General features: G+C 44.2%; 5 protein-coding genes across 5 annotated transcripts; 1 reads left to right on the top strand and 4 right to left on the bottom strand.

The window, feature by feature from the left end:
* Window positions 1-130: 130 nt before the first annotated feature.
* On the top strand, window positions 131-1,943 carry O0I10_002494 (uncharacterized protein; the record flags this gene model as incomplete). The annotated part of the gene is made up of 6 exons (XM_058482576.1): window positions 131-393; window positions 447-643; window positions 699-781; window positions 835-1,016; window positions 1,073-1,242; window positions 1,309-1,943. 6 exons carry the CDS (start codon window positions 131-133, stop codon window positions 1,941-1,943), a joined length of 1,530 nt encoding a protein of 509 aa, XP_058346600.1.
* A 177-nt stretch (window positions 1,944-2,120) lies between these two features.
* Window positions 2,121-3,162, bottom strand: O0I10_002493 (uncharacterized protein; the record flags this gene model as incomplete). The annotated part of the gene is made up of 8 exons (XM_058482575.1): window positions 2,121-2,144; window positions 2,209-2,289; window positions 2,352-2,394; window positions 2,468-2,592; window positions 2,647-2,703; window positions 2,771-2,825; window positions 2,895-2,933; window positions 3,068-3,162. 8 exons carry the CDS (start codon window positions 3,160-3,162, stop codon window positions 2,121-2,123), a joined length of 519 nt encoding a protein of 172 aa, XP_058346599.1.
* A 796-nt stretch (window positions 3,163-3,958) lies between these two features.
* Window positions 3,959-8,899, bottom strand: O0I10_002492 (uncharacterized protein; the record flags this gene model as incomplete). The annotated part of the gene is made up of 11 exons (XM_058482574.1): window positions 3,959-4,467; window positions 4,534-4,797; window positions 4,854-5,583; window positions 5,643-6,184; window positions 6,248-6,400; window positions 6,469-7,056; window positions 7,121-7,531; window positions 7,593-7,941; window positions 7,996-8,127; window positions 8,227-8,735; window positions 8,800-8,899. 11 exons carry the CDS (start codon window positions 8,897-8,899, stop codon window positions 3,959-3,961), a joined length of 4,287 nt encoding a protein of 1,428 aa, XP_058346598.1.
* Window positions 8,900-11,434: 2,535 nt separating this feature from the next.
* Window positions 11,435-16,333, bottom strand: O0I10_002491 (uncharacterized protein; the record flags this gene model as incomplete). The annotated part of the gene is made up of 9 exons (XM_058482573.1): window positions 11,435-11,943; window positions 12,003-12,266; window positions 12,326-13,597; window positions 13,666-14,406; window positions 14,478-14,888; window positions 14,956-15,304; window positions 15,384-15,509; window positions 15,583-16,088; window positions 16,228-16,333. The coding sequence occupies 9 exons, from the start codon at window positions 16,331-16,333 to the stop codon at window positions 11,435-11,437; spliced, it is 4,284 nt and encodes a 1,427-aa protein (XP_058346597.1).
* A 1,229-nt stretch (window positions 16,334-17,562) lies between these two features.
* Window positions 17,563-22,531, bottom strand: O0I10_002490 (uncharacterized protein; the record flags this gene model as incomplete). The annotated part of the gene is made up of 11 exons (XM_058482572.1): window positions 17,563-18,071; window positions 18,133-18,396; window positions 18,476-19,205; window positions 19,262-19,782; window positions 19,879-20,031; window positions 20,105-20,692; window positions 20,772-21,182; window positions 21,245-21,590; window positions 21,648-21,761; window positions 21,831-22,339; window positions 22,429-22,531. 11 exons carry the CDS (start codon window positions 22,529-22,531, stop codon window positions 17,563-17,565), a joined length of 4,248 nt encoding a protein of 1,415 aa, XP_058346596.1.
* Between the last annotated feature and the right edge of the window lie 1,580 nt (window positions 22,532-24,111).

Raw genomic sequence — 24,111 nt, 5'->3', positions numbered from 1 at the left:
AGCGATGCGGGAAGTGACGGGAACGAAAAAAAGAGAGGTGCAACAAAGAAGTGTATGTGTGAGTGATTGTGTGTTCCGACCCAGTAGCTTTTTTATCTTTCCTCCTCCACCTCCTCCACTCACATACACAATGTCACCAGTAACTCGACGACAAAAACGGCACAATCGCGTCAATTATGCAGAGAGTGAAAGCGATCACAGCGATTCAGAGTTCGATAGTACTAGTAGTGGCAGCGACATGTCAGAGGACGAAGCAGTTACAAAAAGGACACCTACACGATCGAATCAATGGGCAGAACTACAACGAGCTCGAGCACAACAACGAAGAAGCCAATGGAAGGCCGCAGTGAATAAAAGGAAAAAGCCAACGATAGCACCACGTAGTATCAAACGGTAAGAGTAGAATGGGTGTATCTAATAGCAAAAGAAGCTTATCTTTGACATAGGCTTAATACAACAGCCATTACACCTTTACAACGACGAACACAAGATCGATCAGCAGCATCCACTCCATATGAGATTGCACGTGAACGATTACATGTATCAGCAGTACCAGATTCACTTCCATGTCGCGAAGACGAGTTTGCCGATATTATGGGATTCGTGGAAGGGGCTGTTGAATCAGGCACAGGCACATGTATTTGTATGTTTTATATACACACACTTGGTGGGATGCAACGCTCAAGGTGTTTTTATAGATGTCGCCGGCGTACCTGGTACTGGTAAAACCGCCACTGTGCATGAAGTCATTCGACATTTACAATACAGAGTTGAACAAAAGGTAGGGTTGTCTATAGATTCATCCATGCATGTAGCAACTCATCTCCATAATAGGAATTGCCAGCATTCAACTTTGTGGAAATCAACGGCATGAAGGTGACAGATCCGAATCAGGCATACAGCATCTTGTGGCAATCTCTCAACAAAGCTGACAACAATCGTCGTGTCACATCCCATCACGCACTCGATTTACTGGAAGCCAAATTCAGCACCGATAAACCAGATGATATGACAACGTAAGTCAAATCAACAATGAGCGTATTTATACTTTGCTGATTATAGCTGATGCTAGTGTGGTGTTGATGGATGAATTGGATCTATTGGTGACCAAAAAGCAGACCGTCATGTACAACTTTTTCGAATGGCCGAATCGACCCAATTCCAAGCTTGTGGTGGTAGCCATCGCCAATACCATGGATTTACCGGAGCGCATATTGACCAATAAGGTATCAAGTCGATTAGGTAAGAAACAAAGAGGAAAACCATCGTTCTAGTGGAGGCGACTTATAGAGATTCTTTCTATACCAGGTTTGACGCGTATCAACTTTGAACCCTACACACATCGGCAACTCTATCAAATTGTGGATTCACGGTTGGAAGGTGTTGATGCATTCGAAACGGAGGCTGTTGAATTTGCTGCACGCAAAGTGAGTGCTGTCAGTGGTGATGCAAGACGTGCACTGGATATTTGTCGACGCGCTGTGGAAATTGTTGAAGCACGACACAATGCAACCACAAAACCATCAACAACAACATCTACTACCAGCAATCAAGTTGCACGGGTTACTATCCCAACGATCAACCAAGCTATCAAAGAAATGCTTCAATCCCCCTTTGTGGCATCTGTACAATCATACGCTCTTCATCAAAAGTTATTCTTGGTGTCCGTCATGCATAGTATACGGCATTCGGGTCTTGGTGAAGTGAGATTTAGCGATGTGGCCATGTATCATATTCGAGCTTGCACGTGGAGCAATATTGAACCACCCACCATGAGTGATTTGATGCAAGTATGCCAATCGCTGGGTCAAGCACGTGCATTGGTGATCGAGGATGGGAGGACCGATTTGATGATGCGCATTTCTCTCAACATTGCTACCGAAGATATCAAAATGGGATGCAAGGATGATAGACTTATCACGAGGCTATTAGTGAATGCATGATAATAAAACACAAGGCGATTTAAAACAATATTGCAAGGCAATCAGTTTGCTAAAACATTTTATTATTTACAGCAGTAAATGTTCCCTTTTAGGGGGAGTTTGCTCAAAAACAAGAAAACGAGAGGTTCGTCCTTGGATAATGCAATTGATGCATGTTGGGAAAGTCGAGTTTGGTGTTTAAACTTGGGGGCAGTCGCGGGACTAAAAAGCGAGCATCTATAAGAGCCATGTTTCTTTGTCTTCAATGAATGAATGATACACTTACAATGTGACCAGGTTGTTGGCAGTTGTAGCAAAGCTTCTCCTGTTGGGGTTGGTCGCACTCACGAGAGATATGGCCAAAGCTCTATTATACAACATGAATAAACCACATCCATGTAAAAATCCTTAATCCAACCCAATACTTACACCGCAGTTGTAGCACTTTTGACCAGATTGACCAGAGGGGCACCTATGAAATGGAACACATATGCGTGAGATAACTTGAAATGCAAGTGCTGCATTTTGTTTATATCGATTCTTACTCGCGGCTAATGTGGCCCGAGCCACCGCAGTTGTAGCAAGTCTTGCCACCAAAGGAGCGACCACCACCGAAACCACCGTTACCACCTTCGGGGCAGTTGCGAGAAATGTGACCACTCTTGCCACACTAAAACATGTGTTAGAAAAACTTCATCCTTATAGCCAATGTAAAAATGCTTACGCTGTAGCAGGCAGGACCACTGGCATTGTCATCACCAGCTTCGGGGCAATCACGGGACTATGATAATTCTATATCAGAAAAACATGCCACATGGGATACACGAAAAGACGCGTATGACGCTTACCAAATGGCCAGGTTGGTTGCACTTGTAGCAAAGTCTCTCAGCACGGGGCTCAGTGCTTCAAATAAAAAGATAGATGTGTTCATACTTCCATCCTCTAGAACGATATCATTGATTGATGGCTTACCAGTCCTTGCTCATGTGGCCTTCTTGGTTGCAGTTGTAGCTGAAAGAAAGAGTAGCAATTTAGTATACATTACACAATCCCTGGTATCGCAACACCCCCTCTCCCACAGCAACGATGCTAAGCTTGATTCGTTTCTTCCCCCTTGCTCCTGTTTTCTTTGTCTCACTGCTTACCAAACGGATTGAGCCTTGGGGCAGTCCTTAGCCTGATGACCAACTGTAACATACAAAAGAAACAACACAATCAAAAATAAGATGACATGATTCATTTTGATGACTCCAAAAAACAAACACGCCTCATCATCAGTTTATTGGTTTCTTGTTTTCACATTGCGTATGCAAAAGAACCATGCTCAAGTTAAGCATCAGAAACGCCACATCATCATCATCATCCATCTCAACTCTCTCTCTTTCTTTCCTAATGGCATAGCTAGAGAAGACGACACTGGAACAAGTCGCAGCAACCGGCAAGAGTGGATATAAAATAATGTGTGTAGAGTTTCCTTGGCATCCTAACGAGCGCACAATCCTGTATATATACACACGCACGGTGACGAGCATCTCCTCACTCACACACTCTCACGCACACGCACACTCCACAAATAAAGAAATAAACTACTTGCATTCACCGCACTTGTAGCAGCCACGACCGGGACGGAAAGACATGTTTTTTGTGTAAAGAAAAGAAAAAGGGAGGGAAAGATCAAAACCAAAGCAAATGGGAGGCTTTTGTCTCAAATGAGAGAGAAAAAATTTGACCAGCAGGGACCAATCAAAAACGCGCGCATTGGCCACAAGGTGCCCGTTTCCCTGCTGCACGACCGTCATTGACCGTCTCCCATTCCGTGTAAACGCTTATCCTAATTCATGCAGCAAAAACCCCACTCAATCACAGAAAAAAAAAGAGAAACCATATATTTTGAAAGAGCAATGAATACAAATAGTTCTATATATCATTACAAGTGGTATGTAGGAGGCAACAAGAAGCCCTAAAGCAAGGATACGATAGAATATTAAGGCGTAAAAGTATAAAGATAAAAAGTGTTGTTGTGGTGATGATGTTGATTATCGGGTTACAACGAGACGTTCCACAGGATACTTTTTGGCGAACCAATCGTGGACAGGACCAAGAATAATCAAGCGTTCGTACACTAAAGCCGATACGACATAGCCCATAGCCAATCCCCAGAGTTTCCAGCGGAATTCCCAAGGGAAGACGTTGTGTCCAAGAGGGGTGTTGTATTGCTCAATGTAAGTGGGAGGTGGTTGATAACCAATTTTCTCAAGCACGGCCGGCGTACCACAATTGAAACGGAACAAGCAACCAAATCGGTTGGGATCAGCGAGCAAAAAGTATGAAGCCATGATCATATACACGGTCCACAAAAAGATCAAGGCATAGTTGCGGTAGATGGGGCGTCTGAACTTGTAGCCAAAGCTGAACACGGCGGCATTGTTGATAAACATGAAAAGAGCCATGATCGTCAATAATTCAGGTTCATAGCCATCAGCAAGCAACCACCATTTCGACAAGTCAACGGCATTGCTGTCAAATTCATTGCAACGGAACCAGTCTATCCATGTAAACTATTAGCATCCATGCACATCTATATAGATATCATCCATCATCCATTACATACCCTGCTGGTAAAGGAATTTGAAGGCGCAGCACAAGAACAACCAGTTAAGACCAACCAAGCCAAGCGTAGATGCCATGGTTTGACCACCAAGTAAACGAGCAGTGGGACGTTGGGGAGCAAGTCGATCAGCAGCCTTGGATTGTGAAACAGCCCAAGTCAAGAGCACCGTGATGAACACGTCAATACCAATCCAAATGTATTGCGACATACTGATGGAAAAGTAAAAGTTGAGCAGCTTGATCATCATCATTTGTTGGCCATACACTATAAAGAATGCATAAGTCATTTGCCTCTAAACAACGCATTGTTGCCATACTTACAAATCAAGTATTTGTAACCAGTGAGCGAAGTAGTAAGAGCAGCACGGCCTTGCTTGAGCAACTCAACACATGACTTGACGCTACGAATGCTAGTGCTGAAAGGCGACACAATAGAGGCTTCGGCATCGGACATGGCAATACCAACATGGGCAGCACGCAAAGCACCACAATCGTTACCGCCATCACCCGTCATAGCAGTGATACCACGTTCCATATGAAGTTGCACACATTGAACTTTGCCGGCAGGAGTCATACGAGCGAATACACGAATATCCAAAAGGTACTTGCGGATCAAATCATTGTCAACGAGCCATTGGAAAGCCTTGCCAGTAACAGCCAATTCAATAGGGGTGTGCTCCTTATTCATCAAGTACTTGTCGGGATCCTCATCAGGGAAGGTTTCAGGCTCATCCACATCGGTCCATACAATACGGTTGTTCTTCTTATCAAGATCACCAAGCAAAATACGAGAGTTGGGAAGTGCCATGCCGCATTGACGAGCAATAAAGACACCAGTCAATGCCGTGTCACCAGTAATCATAATCGTGCGGGTATCACCAGCCTTGAGTTCAGCAATGTTTTCAGTCGTATCCTCCTTGAGTTGATTCTTGAAGATGATAAGACCTGCAAAGCGGATTTGCTCCTCCATTTGATCACGAGTCCAGTTGCGGAAAGCACTCATACCACCAATTTCCTCCAAGTCAATTTCACGATGAGCAAGAGACAATACCTATACAACAACACAATGAGCATCCCTATATTACCACTACCATCACCATGGATACTTACATAACAACCTTGACGAGCCAAGTTGGCAGTTGTCAAATCATAATCAGCAGGGATGGATTCAGGTTGACACAAGTCCTTGATCTTTTCATAAGCACCCTTCACGAAGATATGGACCTTGTTGGTGAGGGGATCGAGGATAGCAACGGACATGGACATGCGAGCGTGAACAAATTCAAAGCGCTTGAGCACGTGAATGGGCTCCTTGATATCAGCAGTGGAGGGTGGCGTCAAGGTATCAACGGCATCTGCAATGCCCTTCTTGTCCTCAAGAGTCCAACCAGAAGAACGGAACATCTCAATGTCGACAGGGTTGCCAATGAATTGGCCATTCAAGGTGGTGACAGCATGGCAAGTAGCAAGGCCAATTTGCATCAAGCGAGGAACATCGGCGACCTTGTCATATTGCTGGCCAAATGAAGGAGTAGCACTCTTGGTCTTGTCGCCAGCAGTAGAGTCTTGGAAATCGGCAATGGGTTGAGCACCAAAGAATTCCAAGCCTTCCTTGGTCAATGTACCGGTCTTGTCAAAGCAAAAGAGTTGTACTGGAATTGAAATAGGGGAAGTGAGCATGAATTTGTTTGTACACGTGACACGAGCTTACATACCTTTGCCAGCCATCAAGATACGAGGAAGATCCACACAGTAAATCTTTCTATCACGAAGACGTCCTGAAGCAACCGATTGACCCACAACAAGAGCTGCTGGGAGCAAAGGAGAGAGCAATTGACAAATACAAAACATGGCATACAACCAAGCACCTATCAAACAATGCATGCATGTAAGTGATGCCATTCAAACTTAAAAGATTCGATTCCCTTATACTTACTTGTGCCTGAAGCATAAAAGTAGATAGCAAAAGCCAAGCAAATAGCACCACAAATGAGCAAGATGAGAATAGTGATTCTGAGTTGTTGATTGAAAATAAAGGAGACTGGAGCAGGGAAAAGAATCTTCTTGACAAGTTGACCCTTATCAGTGGCGGTACCAGTTTCAGTGGCAAGAGCAGTAACACGTTCACCTTCTTGTGTGGGTTGTGCTTGAGACATGGTGGTACCACAAAAGAGGGTGGAGATCTTTCCAGAGCCAAGGCGATTGTATACAGAGTTATCATCCGTACGCAGGGGGAACTTACGAATGGGCAAAGGCTCACCCGTTAAGGAACTTTCATCGGCCACGATATTACCAGTGAGGATAACAGCATCACAAGGGGCAACTTGACCTTCAGCTACTTCAAATACATCGCCAGGCACAAGGTCAGCTGTGGACATCTCCTTCCATTGGCCATCACGCAAGATATTGACATTATCGGTATACTCTGCCATCTTTTTGATACGACGTTCAGATCGGAGACGAATAAAAACATTGACCATGGCAGAGAGTAAAATGACACCCGTATCGGAAATACCCACTTGCCCTATAGATAGAGTGTGAGTGGATCCATTATTGGTAGCCATGGCAACGATGATGATGATACTTACAATAAGCAAAGTAATAAAACAACCAGAGCATGGTGAATTGATAAATGTAGAAAAAGTTGGAGAATTCACGCATAAAGGCCATAAAGACGTTGGGTACGTAAACACTGATAAAGTTGGGACCAATCATTTCTTCACGACGGCCGGCTTCTTCAGTCGTAAGACCACCATTCAAGCGAGCAAGCTCACCACTCGTTTCACCAAGATCAAAAGAGTGGGGCTTGAATGTTTCAGTCTCAGGCTCATAGAGATAGCGAGTGCATTGATAAACAAAGTAGCGTGCACCCGTGTTAGCGGTGGCCATCTTGGAGGTTGAAACGACAACATCCAAACCAAGCAACTTGCAGCCAATGTCTTGCATTTGATTGACAATATCAGTCAACCTGTCAGTTTGGTCTTGAAGGAAAATGGTGGCTGATGCAAAAAGAATCATTAGTATTGGACATCCCTTGTGTATATGTGTGTGAATACTTACGTGCTTGGTATCTTTCAATTTGCACATAGTCGGCAGCGGCATACGAGCAACGAATACGGAAAAAGTTCATGAGACGATGCTTAAAGATAGCAATCGAAGCAAACCAAAAGAAAAGGATGTACCACATGGCAATGAAGACCGAGCTTTGAACAAGCTGGCTGCCACGGAACATGAGATACTCATCATAGTAATCCTTGGTCATCATGGTCTCATAGGCAATCATGCCAATGGTTTGTACAATGAAAAGGCCAAAGCAGAAAAAGCCAACAGGGTCTGTTTTGTAACCTTTGATCACCATGCGGTCTTCTTCATCGCTGGATGCATCCGATACGCTGTCCTTATCATTACCCTGTTTGGGTGGGTGTGGTTAGCATTTTCATTATCCAATCATCTTTTTACTTACCGAGCTCCCAGCTTGGTTAGCCTTTTTCTCATTGGTGCCGGAATGGATGGACTCCTTTTCAATGGAAGAGGGTACTTTTTCATTCATTGCAGCATGACGTTCAGCCGCTTTGGATAAGGCCACCATGTTGATCTAAGTGGGGTCCATTGTCAATATACATCATCATGTATGTGTGGGGGCGGCCAGTGCGCTTTCAAACTACTATCTCCGCAAAAATTCCGCTTTCCTTACCTTTTCGCGAATACGCTTATACAACACCCAAAAGATAAGCATAGCAGCACAAGAGCCATAGAAAGCATACAAGGCAATGAAGACGGGTTCATGGAAATTCAACTCGCCATAATCAGGTGTGGGGCATTCACCCCACATGACATCTGCAGGGTTGGCCCCATCCCATGCAGGAGTTGAGGTCGACACACCGAGATCAATGGCACAGGCTTCAGCACTTTGTTCAGACTTGTTGGTAGCAACAAAGTTTGGGATATCAACACGTTGCCCCTTCAAACAAGCGTACACGGGAACTTGAATTTCAGGAGCACCAGGGCAAGCACAAGCTGATGTCAAACCAGCAGGACATGAAGCACGACATTCACCATCCACACAATACGTTTGGCCTTCAGGGCAACTAGGACGCACCGATTCAGGGCAATTGGCAATATCACGTACACAAAGTGGCGAACAAGGATAAGCATTATAGGTTGGCAAGGAGCATTGGGTGCCGTTGACATGGACACCATTCACTTTTTCATCAATGTCAATAAGGAGCACACAAAAGTCGTCAAGGTGTAATACGCTTCTTATTACCTGTATGCCATTGGGGTGTGGCCAGCACAGAGACTGGTAATGATATACAAAGGGCCAAGACCCAAACAAGTTTTGAAAATGGCGGTTTGTTACCTGCCATCTTGTCAAGATAGATAGAAAAAGAGAAAGGAGTAAAAAAAGACAATCAAAAAATCGCAGGAGGCCTTTGATTTGCTTTTAAGTATGGGGAAGCTTCATGTTACACAGAGCTCGGATCGCTAAGAGAGAGCCTGAGTTTTATTTTTTTGATCGTTGCCTTTACTTGGCGCACCCGCCGCTCACTTTTTGCAAATAACCTTTGCACACCAAAAAAAAATTAAAGTGCACGCTATGTTACAGTGCATGGTGTGCCCCATATGGAGTGTGTGTATCGGAAAAGCTGGCAGTGAAAGCCGACATGATCATGTCAATGAGGATCATTTTGCATTTGAAAATAGGCTTATCGACATTTCCCATTACGTATGTCGAATCAATAACTTCTCTTGCTTTCCTTTTTCTTTTTGTCAGGTACATCAGGTGGGAACTTCTTTACTTTACAGAATCAAATCAAATCCAGCAGCCTATGACGCAGTGGCCAAGACATACATGGAAAGTAGGTTTCACAACGTACCACTTGGAATCCGTTTTTCTACCATTCTCTAATGGAGCTGGTAAACTAGCTGTAACGATGTACAAAAAAAAGAGATGTAATGACCGCATATGTAAAGTGAGCCTATACCATCAACCCAAACACCTGGGTCGTCTTTTAGACGTCTTTGATCAAATGCTTCTTATCCATACAATTCACGTTATTCTTGGTGTCACAAGTTTGCGGCATTGTCAAAAGTGAAATCGCGATTTGAAGGATGTCTGTGTGTGTGGCGTATATGTGTATGCATTATCAAATGCTGCTTACTTTACATGTACCATGGTCGTGATGATGGTTGCAAAACCTCCTTCCCCCCATCCCCGAAAATATCGGACATCGCCGTGGTAATGGACAAACGCATGTTGTTTTCCATGCATGATGCATGGATGTGATGTTGTCTCATTTATCAACCCGTTGTCATCATGAGCCACGAGATGATAGCCATGTCTTTGTTTGACCCTGAAGCCTGGTTGTCCTTATATATCAGGGCCAAAGCACGTTTACAACAGCTGTTACGTAAAAATCCAAACCCAAATGTTCATCCTCGTCAGGATATCTTTTCTTACAACGTTTTTATTGGCTAAACCCAGATGAGGACGTATGACCAGCACTTCTTTTGAAGAACAAGCTATGTGGGCCGTATACTAATGGAGAAATAACGTTTAATGGTACATTCGAATCCCGAGTATGATCGATACTGCCATGCAAGTTTCTCACACGCCGCCTGATCATGATACTATTCTTTCAGGTTTCATGTTTGGCACCAATCAGAAAGATCACGTGAGAACGTTCTTGACATTTTACTATATGCTTTGATAGTGGAGGGATCATGGATTCATCGACTACATGTATAGAAAATGTCATCATGAAGTCCGGCCAAGTATTCATTCTCCCCTTCAACGCAAAAGAAAACTTCTTTGAAATGAGGAATCAGTATTGAAAGACAGCTATGTTGAAGCAAACTGCGCCGGGTACTTCATATCTCTTGTTCCATGTAGTAGCTGCAAGCGGTTGGTGGTAGTGGTGGTGGTGATAGCGAAATCCCGATCTTAGCCGTATCGGTGATTGTCCCCGCTTGGTTGAAAGCTGCTCACACGACCTTTTCAAAGATGGATCATTCCCCATTTTGTACAATCATCATCATTCTTCTTGTTGTTCCAGAACGCTTTATATGCATAAACAAACATTTTGAATAGAGATAAAGCATGATCATCCTATATAGCCACTATCATAGAATACAACATTATGCTTATATGCCAACAACGATGATACCAATAATGATCACCTTTCAAGTCAACCATGGTCTCAGGTGATGATGGTGTCATTGCTTTGGCGGAGTATTCATTTTGGGCTGGGGGCCAGCCGCACAGGCCGTATATGGTTGGTATGATGCAATATGTCGCTAATTCGTTGATAGGCAACAAATAGAGCGCGGTCATGTAATCTTTTGCTATCGTGTGTACGTTGATTGCTTTTGCTAATCCTTTTTGGTTATATCATTGTCCCCATGGCAACCAGTGAGATTGAATTCAACCGCACATCCCATGAGATGAGCATCTTCCGATCCGTATTTTGTGTGGATACAGTAGTAGTAAAATGGGATTCGGGTGCTTCAACCATATTGGGATCCTTAATGCCAAGCATTTTCATCATCAGAAATCTTGGATACCATGAAGCTTTTGGATCTCCGTGGCCATGGAAACGATCAGCATTGTTGCTTAATGTTTCTTTGGATCTACCATATAGAGATCACCTTAGTAGTCTTTGGGCTTTTTAGTTATATCAAAATGCTGTTTAATGAACAAATGAAGTATGCCACGAACAAGTAGTAGTACATGTGTGTTATTAAAGGACAAAGGATGATATCGCATCCGCCATTACCAGATGACGACGTTTGCAGAATGTTGGAAAAGGTAAAAGTATAAGGGAGGCAATAAGAATACAATAATAAATATATATTCGTCTTGTAAGAGTAATTTGAAGGGAAGATAACCAATCAAAGATCAATTATCGAGTGACCACCAAACGTTTGACAGGGAACTTGTTGGCCAAGTAAGTGTGTACAGGTCCCAAGACAACGAAACGTTCGTAGATCAAGGTCGTTGCCATGTTACCAACACAAAGACCCCACAAGCGCCAACGGAAGTCCCAAGGCATGATGTTGTGGCCGAGAGGTGAGTTGTATTGTTCAATGTAGGTTGGTGGAACAGGGTATCCAAGGTCTTCAAGGACTTGAGGAGTACCACAGTTGATACGGAACAAGCAGCCAAAGCGGTTGGGATCGGCAAGGGTCCAATACGAAACAATGGCGATGTACAAGGCCCACAAGAAAAGCATAGGGTAGTTGCGGTAGATAGCACGTCTGAATTTGTAACCGAAACTGAATACGGCGGCATTGTTGATGAACATGAACATGCCCACAATGGTCAAGAGTTCGGCCTCGTAATTGTCAGCCAACAACCACCACTTTGAAAGATCAGAGGCATTGCTGTCAAATTCATTGCAACGGAACCAATCTACAATTACAATGTCAGCAACCTAATCATTCATACGCGATATGTCTCAAATAACTTACCTTCTTGGTACAACATGTAGAATGCACAGCACAAGTAGATCCAATTGATACCAACCAAGCCAAGAGTGGATGCCATGGTTTGAGGACCAAGCAAACGAGCGGTTGGACGTTGAGGTTCAAGCTTGTCGGCAGCTCTGGATTGTGATACAGCCCATGTCAAGAACACGGTGATGAAGACATCGATAGCAATCCACACGTATTGAGGCATAGTGACCGAGAAATAGAAAGTATAAATCTTGAGCATGACCATGACTTGACCATACACTATAAAACGATAAATCAATCATCTTGCGCTACATCTACGATATAACAAGAATACTTACTGATGAGGTATTTGTAACCGGTGAGCGAGGTAGCAAGAGCAGCACGACCTTCCTTGAGCAATTCAACACATGACTTGACGCTACGAATGCTAGTGCTGAAAGGCGACACGATAGAGGCTTCGGCATCGGACATGGCAATACCAACATGAGCAGCACGCAAAGCACCACAATCATTACCACCATCACCCGTCATAGCAGTGATACCACGTTCCATATGAAGTTGCACACATTGAACTTTGCCGGTAGGAGTCATACGAGCGAATACACGAATATCCAAAAGGTACTTGCGGATCATGTCATTGTCAACAAGCCATTGGAAAGCCTTGCCAGTAACAGCCAATTCAATAGGGGTGTGTTCCTTGTTCATCAAATACTTGTCGGGATCCTCATCAGGGAAGGTTTCAGGCTCATCCACATCGGTCCATACAATACGGTTGCTCTTCTTATCAAGATCACCAAGCAAAATACGTGAGTTGGGAAGTGCCATACCACATTGACGAGCAATGAAGACACCAGTCAATGCCGTGTCACCGGTAATCATAATAGTGCGTGTATCACCACCCTTAAGGGCAGCAATGTTTTCAGTAGTATCCTCCTTGAGTTGATTCTTGAAGATGATAAGACCAGCGAAGCGGATTTGTTCTTCCATTTGATCACGAGACCAGTTGCGGAAAGCATTGATACCACCAATTTGCTCGAGATCGATTTCACGATGGGCAAGAGAAAGCACATAACAACCTTGACGAGCCAAGTTGGAAGTTGTCAAGTCATAGTCAGCAGGAACAGATTCAGGCTCACACAAGTCCTTGATCTTTTCATAAGCACCCTTGACAAAGATGTGGACCTTGTTGGTGTACGTATCGAGAATGGCAACAGACATGGACATGCGAGCGTGAACGAATTCGAAGCGCTTGAGCACGTGAATGGGCTCCTTGATTTCAGCAGTGGATGGCGGGGTCAAAGTATCAACAGCATCTTCCATGCCCTTCTTATCTTCAAGAGTCCAACCAGAAGAACGGAACATTTCAATATCAACAGGGTTACCAATGAATTGGCCATTCAAGGTGGTGACAGCGTGGCAAGTAGCAAGGCCAATTTGCATCAAACGAGGAACGTCAGCAACCTTAGCAGCATGTTCGCCAAATGTAGGAACCGATTCGGTGCCCTTTTCACTGGCAGAGAGGCTGCTCATATCAGCAATGGGTTGAGCACCAAAGAATTCCAAGCCTTCCTTAGTCAAGGTACCAGTCTTGTCAAAGCAGAATAATTGTACTAAATAAACAATATCATTGTGAGCATTTACTTTTGTACACGTGATGGAGATGATGTTTTTTACGTACCTTTGCCAGCCATCAAGATACGAGGAAGATCCACACAGTAGATCTTCTTATCACGAAGACGACCTGAAGCAACCGATTGACCGACGACAAGAGCAGCAGGGAGCAAAGGAGAAAGAAGCTGACCAATGGCAAACATGGCGTACAACCAAGCACTGGTGCCAGTGGCATACAACCAAATAGCAAGACCAAGACAAATAAGACCAAAGCAAAGAAGGATGAGAATAGTGATCTTGATTTGCTCATTGAAAATAAAGGACACAGGTGCAGGGAAAAGAATCTTCTTGACGAGCAAGCCCTTATCGGTAGCAGTACCAGTGTGAGTAGCAAGAGCAGTAACCTTCTCGCCTTCCTTTGTGGGTTGTGCTTGAGAAATGGTAGTGCCACAGAAGATGGTATGGATCTTGCCAGAGCCAACACGGCTATAGAACGAATCATCATCGCTTCGAAGAGGGAACTTGCGAATAGGCAAAGGCTCACCCGTCAAGGAGCTTTCATCAACGACAATGTTGCCAGTGAGGATGACGGCATCACAAGGGGTAGTCTTCTTTTCAGCGACTTCAAATACATCACCAGGGACCAAATCAGCAGTGGACATTTCCTTCCATTGGCCATCACGCAAGATATTGACATTGTCAGTGAACTCGGCCATCTTTTTGATACGGCGTTCAGATCGAAGACGAACAAACACCTTGACAAAAGCGGAAAGCAGAATGACAGCTGTGTCTGCAATACCAACTTGCCCTGTAAACAAATAGCAAATGCGAATGTGAGTATGATATCAATGCTATGCTTCGACGTGTGGATCCACTTACAGTATGCAAAGTAATAAAAGAGCCAAAGAATGGAGAATTGGTAAATGTAGAAAAAGACCGAGAATTCACGCAAGATAGCCATTGCCACGTTAGGGACATAGACATCAATAAAGTTGCGGCCAATGAGTTCTTCACGACGAGCAGCTTCTTCGGACCATAAACCACTGCCCAAGCGAGTAAAGCTGGCATTGGTGTCACCCAATTCGAAAGAGTGAGGCTTGAAGGTTTCGGTCTCGTTGTCATAGACGTAGCGAGTGCATTGATAGACAAAGTAGCGTGCACCCGAGTTGGTGGATTTCATTTGAGAAGTGGTGACAACGACATCCATGCCCATCAACTTGCGGCCAAGGTTTTCCATATAGCGAACGATATCAGTGAGCTTGTCGGATTGATCCTGCAAGAAGATGAGAGCTATAAAATGTTTTGCCGGTGTCAATGGATGAAAATGAAAAAGATAGGCCAATAGAATCACACTCACGTGGCTGGTGCTTTTCGACTTGGACATAATCAGCTTCATGATAAGAGCAGCGGATGCGGAAAAAGTTCATCAAACGAGGCTTGAAGATAGCAAGGCAAGAGAACCAGATAAAGAAAATGTACCACATGCCAATGAAGGTGGAGCTTTGAACAATCTGAGAGCCACGGAAAAGGAGGTATTCAAGATAGTAGTCCTTGACCATCATAATCATGTATGCGACCATGCCAATGGTTTGGATAATGTAGAGTGCAAAGCAAAACACGCCAATGAAATCACGCTTGTAGGCCTTGATAAGCATGTCATCATCGCCTTCAGTGGATTGATCGGAAACGCTATCATTGTCGTTACCCTATCAACGTATGATTGTTATTGTTAGCCACATGAAGAAGATTTTTTTTCTGTCTTTGGGGGGGGGTGGGTATACTCACCGAATTGCCGGGTGCTTTCTTTTCATCCGAAGTATGAGAGGAGCTCTTATCGTCATTGGAAGCCCGTTTTTTCTCATCCAATCCACCGTTGTCCCTGGCTCTCTTTGAAAGGGCGACCATGTTGATCTGGGCGTCAAAAGAGAAAAATGAGACATTTGCTCATGTGACACACAATAGAAAAAAGAGAGTTTGAACGAACCTTTTCACGCATGCGTTTGTACAAGGTCCAGAGGATAAGCATAGCAGCACAAGAGCCGTAAAAGACGTATAAGGCAATGAAAGCGGGTTCATGAAAGTTCAATTCGCCATAGTCAGGTGTAGGGCATTCACCCCACATCATATCAGGTGGGTTGGCACCATCCCAAGGAGCGATCGAAGGTGATAGACCCATCTCCAAAGCACAGGCTTCAGCACTTTGAGCCGTCTTGTTGGTGGCAACAAAGTTGGGGATATCGGCACGAACTTCTTTACAAGCATAGACGGGAACAGTAATCGAGGGAGCACCAGGGCAAGCACATGCTGATTGTAAATCGGAGGGACACGAATCACGGCACTCGCCATCGACACAGTAGGTTTGACCAGGTGGACATGTGGGGCGTACAGATTCAGGACAAGTGGCAATGTCACGCACACAAAGAGGTGAACAAGCATAAGCGTGGTATGTTGGAAGAGGACATTCGGTGCCGTTAGGGAATTGACCGTTGACTGCAAGTTAAATAAAAATGAAATGTGGATGAGAAAGAGTCATAAAGAGAAATTTCATTGTTGGGGATGTACAAAGGGCCCATGGCAGAAAATAAGCTCATGACAAAATGTGGCCACTGTACAATGACGATATACGTACCTGTATTCCAGGCAGGTGAAGCATACACAGTGTAGGGTAATGACACAGCAACAACAGCCAATAGGCCGAGCAATCGATTAAGAGTTAAACCACCTGATCCACCCATCATGCCAGATGAAGAGCGAAGTAGGAGGAGGAGGAGGAGGAGGAAGGGGAAAAAGGTGAAAAAGAGTAAAGAAATCGAAAGACAAGGAACAAACGCAGGTTTTTGGGCGATCTGGCTTTAAGTATGGGGAAATGATCATGTTACATCAGGCTCGAGTGGCCATCCGTAGCCTGGGTTTCTCATCGCCTTGTTTTTCCATCGTTTGCCTTTCGATCAAACCACTGTGCTCTGTGCGTTTAGCTAAGATGCATGAATAACACAAGTGGATTTGTAGATTCGTCTGCATATAGACACACACTTTAACTCTATTCAAATCATAAATTCGCTCGTCACACCCTTAATCGATCTCATCAACTTTTTCTTTGCCCTGACTTCTTTTACTGGCTTTCGGTTCATCATCGGTAAGGCGGTAAATGAGGATCCGTTAACAGAAAAATCAATCCCAGCAATGTATGACGGCATGCTAAACACACATTTGGAAGGTGTATGTTGCATCTGTACGACGTTGCCTATTTCTCGTTTTCTGTGCTGAGACATCGTGTGCCATCCCCGCTCAGAAAAAACTGCGACCCAAAAAAAAAAACGTGCATCCTCTCACCTTGGGAAATGACCCTCAAAAGCATAGCCACATGTACATGGGAAATCCCCTTTACTACACCCTGCGAACATGAATGTTATCACAATGAGCTTGATTGTACAATGTATCATCATGCTAGACTATCAAAGGATCCATTTTTGAGGCGCAGCCATTTTACGAGTTTTGGGTAATAAAACCTTGCAATCAAAGGGAAAATGGCGCATGACCATAACCCCACATAGAACTGCATAAGAGTGCATTTGTTTTGTGGCAATGATGCATAAGAAGGAAAGATCATCTGGCTAGTGTTGCCAACAGTTCAACAAGTCCTCGGCGTACAATATATAAACGCTACTTTTTATTCTAAAAGGGAAAACTTATGTAACATGATACTTTTGGAAAGACAAAATGATATAGCCGATTCAGCGTTTGTACAGTCGTTCTATCCAGATAGAAGACGCCCATGCATAAAATCGAAAAATGTGGGGTGTTGTAGTGTGGGGGTGGTGAAGAGAGGAATGGGGAAAAAAAAGCGTCTCGTTCTTGTTGCGAGTGTGTGTGTATGTGTGATGCGATGTATGTAATGTTGGTAGTAGTGGAATGTTGTGGCTGAGAGAAGAACGAGAAAGAACAAGATATCGAATAGGCGTAATTATCGCGTGATCTGGAGACGAGCAAGTGGGAACCTCTTTGCAAGGTAAGTGTGTACAGGGCCCAAAACGATGATACGCTCGTATAGCAACGCTGTTGCCATGTTACCAACACAAAGACCCCACAAGCGCCAACGGAAGTCCCAAGGCATGATATTGTGACCCAATGGCAGGTTGTAATCCTCGATATAGGTGGGCGGTACTGGGTATCCAAGTTCTTGAAGGACTTGTGGTGTACCACAGTTGAGACGGAACAAACATCCAAATCGATTAGGATCAGCGAGCGTCCAGTACGACACGATGGCGATATACAAGGCCCACAAGAAAATCAATGGGTAGTTGCGATAAATCGGACGTCTGAACTTGTAGCCAAAGCTGAATACAGCGGCGTTGTTGATAAACATGAACATGCCCACCACCGTCAACACCTCGGCTTCATAGTTGTCGGCAAGCAACCACCACTTTGAAATGTCCACGGCATTACTGTCAAACTCATTGCATCGGAACCATTCTAGAAGCCAAAATATTTAGTATACAAAAAAGTTTCATGTTTCACTGACACACAATCTTACCTTGCTTGTACAGCATGTAGAATGCACAACTCATATAGATCCAGTTGATCGAAACCAAACCGAGACAAGACGCCAAAGTTTGAGGTCCGAGTAATCGAGCTGTAGGACGACAAGGTTCCAGCCGGTCGGCGGCCTTAGATTGCGAAACAGCCCAACTCAAGAATACAGTGATGAAGACATCAATAGCAATCCAAACATATTGAGACATGGTAATCGAAAAGTAAAAAGTAATAATCTTCATCATCACCATGACTTGACCATACACTATACAATAAACAACAGCCTATTAGCTTTCTGTTCCTCTTGTTTTTCCGATCCCACAGCACATTTTCCGACAACTTACAAATGAGATACTTGTAACCAGTGAGCGAAGTAGTAAGAGCAGCACGACCTTGTCGAATCAATTCAACGCAAGACTTGACGCTACGAATGCTGGTGCTGAAGGGCGATACAATAGAGGCTTCGGCATCGGACATGGCAATACCAACATGGGCTGTACGCAAAGCACCACAATCATTACCACCATCACCCGTCATAGCAGTGATACCACGTTCCATATGAAGCTGAACACAAAGCACCTTGCCGGTAGGGGTCATACGAGCGAATACACGAATATCCAAAAGGTACTTGCGGATCAAATCATTGTCAACGAGCCATTGGAACGCCTTGCCAGTGACAGCTAATTCGACAGGGGTATGTTCCTTGTTGTGCAAATACTCATCGGGGTTGACATCGGGGAATGTCTCCGGTTCATCCACATCGGTCCAAACGACACGGTTCGTCTTTTTGTCAAGATCACCAAGCAAAATACGCGAGTTGGGAAGAGCCATGCCACATTGACGAGCAATAAAGACACCAGTCAATGCCGTGTCACCAGTAATCATAATCGTACGTGTATCACCAGACTTGAGTTCAGCAATGTTTTCAGTCGTATCCTCCTTGAGTTGATTCTTGAAGATGATGAGACCTGCAAAGCGGATTTGCTCCTCCATTTGATCACGAGTCCAGTTGCGGAAAGCCTTCATGCCACCAATTTCTTCCAAATCGATTTCACGATGAGCAAGGGACAATACCTATACAACACAATGAGCATCCCTATATTACCACTACCATCACCATGGATACTTACATAACAACCTTGACGAGCCAAGTTGGAAGTCATCGAATCATAATCAGCAGGGATGGAATCAGGCTCACACAAATCCTTGATCTTTTCATAAGCACCCTTCACGAAGATATGGACCTTGTTGGTGAGAGTATCAAGAATGGCAACGGACATGGACATGCGGGCGTGAACGAACTCGAAACGCTTGAGCACATGAATGGGTTCCTTGATATTGGATGTGGATGGTGGCGTCAAGGTATCAACGGCATCTTCGATACCCTTCTTGTCCTCAAGAGTCCAACCAGAAGAACGGAACATTTCAATGTCGACAGGGTTACCAATGAATTGGCCATTCAAGGTGGTGACAGCATGGCAAGTAGCAAGACCGATTTGCAGCAAGCGAGGCACATCGGCAACGTTGTCCAACTTTTCACCGAATTGCGGCTTCTCAGGCTTCTTGTCAAAGTCGTTGATGGGTTGAGCACCAAAGAATTCCAAGCCTTCCTTGGTCAATGTACCGGTCTTGTCGAAGCAAAAGAGTTGTACTGTTATTGAAATGCAGCCGTGGTGGTGAGCATGAATGTGGGTGGGTGCACGTGACAAGAAGAAGAAAGAGAAAAGAGCGACACGAGCTTACATACCTTTGCCAGCCATCAAGATACGAGGGAGATCCACACAGTAAATCTTCTTATCACGAAGACGACCTGAAGCAACCGATTGACCCACAACAAGAGCTGCTGGGAGCAAAGGAGAGAGCAATTGAGCAATGGCAAGCATACTATACATCCATGCACCTATATGATTCGTATCCAAGGTCAGTTGCTGGGTTACTTTACAACATGAACATTGCATAGCAACAATACTTACTGGTGCCGGTAGCATACAACCAAATGGCAAGACCAAGAGCAATAAGACCATAGCAGAGCAAGATGATGATAGTGATCTTGATTTGTTCATTGAAAATAAAGGACACAGGTGCAGGGAAAAGAATCTTCTTGACCAATTGACCCTTGTCGGTACCAGTGCCAGTGTTGGTAGCAAGAGCAGTAACCTTTTCACCATCGAAAGTGGGTTGTGCTTGAGAAATGGTAGTACCACAAAAGATAGTATGGATCTTGCCAGAGCCAACACGGCTATAGAACGAATCATCATCGCTTCGAATAGGGAACTTGCGAATAGGTAAAGGCTCACCCGTCAAGGAGCTTTCATCAACGACAATGTTGCCACTGAGGATGACGGCATCGCAAGGAGTGGTCTTGTTTTCAGCAACTTCGAATACGTCACCAGGAACCAAATCAGCAGTGGACATTTCCTTCCATTGGCCATCACGCAAGATATTGACATTGTCAGTGAACTCGGCCATCTTTTTGATACGGCGTTCAGATCTCAGCTTGACGAACACATTGATGACGGCGGAAAGCAAAATAACGGCGGTATCGGAAACACCGACGGTCCCTAATGGAGTTGTAGAAGATGATGAATGATCCTATTCCAAGAAGCGATGTATATAGCATGCATAATGATGTCAACTTACAGAAAGCAAAGTAATAAAAGATCCAAAGCACCGAGAATTGGTAAATGTAAAAGAAGGCAGAGAATTCTCTCAATACGGCCATAGGAATGTTGGGAACGTAAACATTGATAAAGTTGAGACCAATGAGTTCTTCACGACGAGAGGCTTCTTCTGTAGAGAGGCCACCATTCAATGCTGCCAAGCTTGCATTGGTGTCACCCAAGTCAAAATCATGGGGATTGAATGTTTCGGAATGGGGATCATAAACATAGCGGGTGCATTGGTACACAAAGTAGCGTACCCCAGTGTTGGTCGATTTCATCTGGGAAGTGGTTACCACAACATCCAGGCCAATAGCATGCGAGATAAGATTCTCGGCCCATCGCACCGTATCCATAAGCCTATCAGATTGATCTTGCGAAAAGATAATGGCTAATGAAATGAAACAAACATTAAGTCACGGGGCCATCCCATTCAAGCAAAATTCTACTTACGATCTTGATGCTTTTCGATCTGAACGTAATCGGCTTCGGTGTAGGAGCATCGGATTCTGAAAAAATTCATCAACCTGTTCTTGAAGATGGCAAGGCAGGCAAACCAGAAAAAGAAAATGTACCACATGCCAATGAAGGTGGAGCTTTGGACCACTTGGAAGCCACGGAAGAGGATATAGTCGTCATAGTAATCATTCACAATCATGATCATGTAAGCAACCATGCCCAAGGTTTGCAAAATGTAAAGCACGAAGCAAAACATGCCAATGTAGTCACGCTTGTAAGCCTTGATGACCATGCCATCGTTATGTTCACCCGAGGTATCAGAGGCAGTGTCTTTGTTTTTCTATAATCAAAGTCTTAAATGAGTATCATTTTCCATAAACGAACTAGTAGCACTCACCACGCCATCCGATTTTTTGTTTGCAACCACCGAGCTGTCGGAATCTTTGTCATCGATTTTCTCATTCAAGCCATCATTTCTCCTAGCTTTCTTTGAAAGTGCAACCATGTTGACCTATGCCAGTCAAAACGTTAAAATCAGGGCACTTTTTGTGTGACACAAGAATAGCCTATAAGGAAGTACCTTTTCACGAAGACGCTTATACAACGTCCAAAGAATAAACATGGCAACACAAGAACCGTAAAAGACGTATAAGGCAATGAAGGCAGGTTCGTGAAAGTTCAATGGACCATAGTCAGGGGTAGGGCATTCACCCCACATCATATCAGGAGGATTGGCACCATCCCATGCACTAACAGAAGTGGGTACACCAATCTCAATGGCACATGCCTCAGCACGTTGAGCACTCTTGTTGCTTGCAACAAAGTTATGGATATCAGCACGAGAGCCTTCTTCACAAGCATAAATGGGAACAGTGATTACAGGTGCACCAGGGCAAGAACATTTGGATTGCAAATCTGAGGGACAAGAGGATCGGCAAGAGCCATCCACACAATAGGTTTGACCTTCAGGGCAGGTGGGACGAATGGATTCAGGGCAGCTAGCGATGTCTCGGACACAAAGAGGTGCGCAAGTGTACGCGTGATAGGTTGGGAGTGGGCAGCTGGTTCCATTAGGATAAACGCCATTGACTGTGAGGTGACACGATTAGCGATTCTCTCTTCTGTATATATCCAAGAAGTAGCATATAGGGATAAGGTTTTAATGAGCGACCCATTACCTGTATTCCAAGCAGGTGTCGCCAATACACCTAATGGTAATGATATACCAATGGCGAGAAAGCAGAGATATCTAGCAAGCCTTGAACCACTAGATCCTGCCATCATTGGGAATGAAGAGTGAGGAGGAGAAAAAACAAGAAAAAAAGGAACCGGGTTTGCTTTTTTGTAATGACTGCACATCCAAAAAAAAAATCCAGAATGTGAAGCATGTCACGCCCGAAAGCCGATATACAAAATGAATCCCGAGTCTGGCATACTAATCTTGATGCGTCGTCGTGGTGTGTTTCGCTTTACCGAATACTAGGATGTTGTTGTTCTTTCAACTTGCCCATTTCCATCCCCCTTTCTTAAAATTTCTCTTTAACCATCATCCCCCATCCATAACATTGATTGCTCTTTGAACGCAATGCAAGGGATGGCTTTGGGCAATTCGTAAAGTAAGCTTGTCGTCGGCTTGCATATGACGCTAATGGCATTTACGTGCAAGTCAAATCTGAAAGGCGGGGAACAAGATCTCGTTTGTGCCACTGAGTTTTCTGCTCTTTTGTTAAACCAGATTGTAACCTAACACAAAGAGCAGCAGAGAATACAATAAGAATTTGGCCCCTATGTCTGGTCTATAATATTACAGAAGGAGCATGTTTGTGGTACCATAATGCATAATGGCATTCCATGTATCAGTGTTGGCTATCATACACCTTTTAACATTGTATGCTTTTGAATGGACGTGTAGAGGAGAATACACCCTCGGAGAAGGGGATTGAGCTGAGTTGGGGTGCAAGGTATAATAACTTTTCTATCTTTTTCTTGATTGCTGTTTCTGAGTTGTGACTTATCGGCATGTACAACACACGGCATTTGACATCCTTTGCATCGAGAGGGCGCCGAGTCATGGAACTGGGAACACATTGCTGCACGTTACAGAAATAGTGCATTGGGCACCTACCTATTGCCCCCACCACCCTATCCATAGGATCACCCTTTGACATGGCTGCTTGAACAAAGCGAGCGGCCATTTTTCATTCATCGGCGGGCATTCCGAAAGGGTCTCTATACAATGGCCAATCGAGATGGAGATATTCGAGACGATTCCTTGAAACATGGAAATAAGAAATTCGGCCAAGCATATGCACACACACACAAAATCTCAGTAGCACTACCTCTCTCGGAGAGAAAAAAAAATGGCCCAGCCCGCTAACTTTACTGCTACCACCCAAAGCACGACACTCACTCCACTCCAACCATGAAACGAATTGGAGTCAGACCACTCACATACATCTTTAACCTATTTGGTACGCTTGCAACCAATCATCACGTCATGCATGATGCATGTAAAGCACAAAGTCAAAAGGAAAAAAGCAATTGGAACTCCCAAGATTGACGTATGTATACGAAGCTAAAGTGCGATACCGGATGTTGCCAGATTTTGGTTGCACCAATACGATTGGCTCATATGGAAAATTTTGACCAAAAGTCTCACGGGAAACAACATACATCTTTAAGGTTCAAGAAGATACCTGTGCGCAACCCCCTTTAACGTTTAAGCTCCACCGCTAACGATGTGTCATTTTTTCGCTTGATCCCACTTAAGGAAGTCCAATCCTTAACTTTTTGACAGCTCTGTCAAATAGACATATATAGGGTTATCTTGATTCATGCATCCAAATAGCCGGAGAGGTAAA

This window comes from Lichtheimia ornata (genome assembly GCF_029851405.1).
Source record: "Lichtheimia ornata isolate CBS 291.66 chromosome Unknown scaffold00007, whole genome shotgun sequence".
Classification (NCBI taxonomy): domain Eukaryota; kingdom Fungi; phylum Mucoromycota; class Mucoromycetes; order Mucorales; family Lichtheimiaceae; genus Lichtheimia; species Lichtheimia ornata.
Note: the sequence above shows the minus strand (reverse complement) of the source record. Positions and strands in the feature narration are given on the sequence as shown.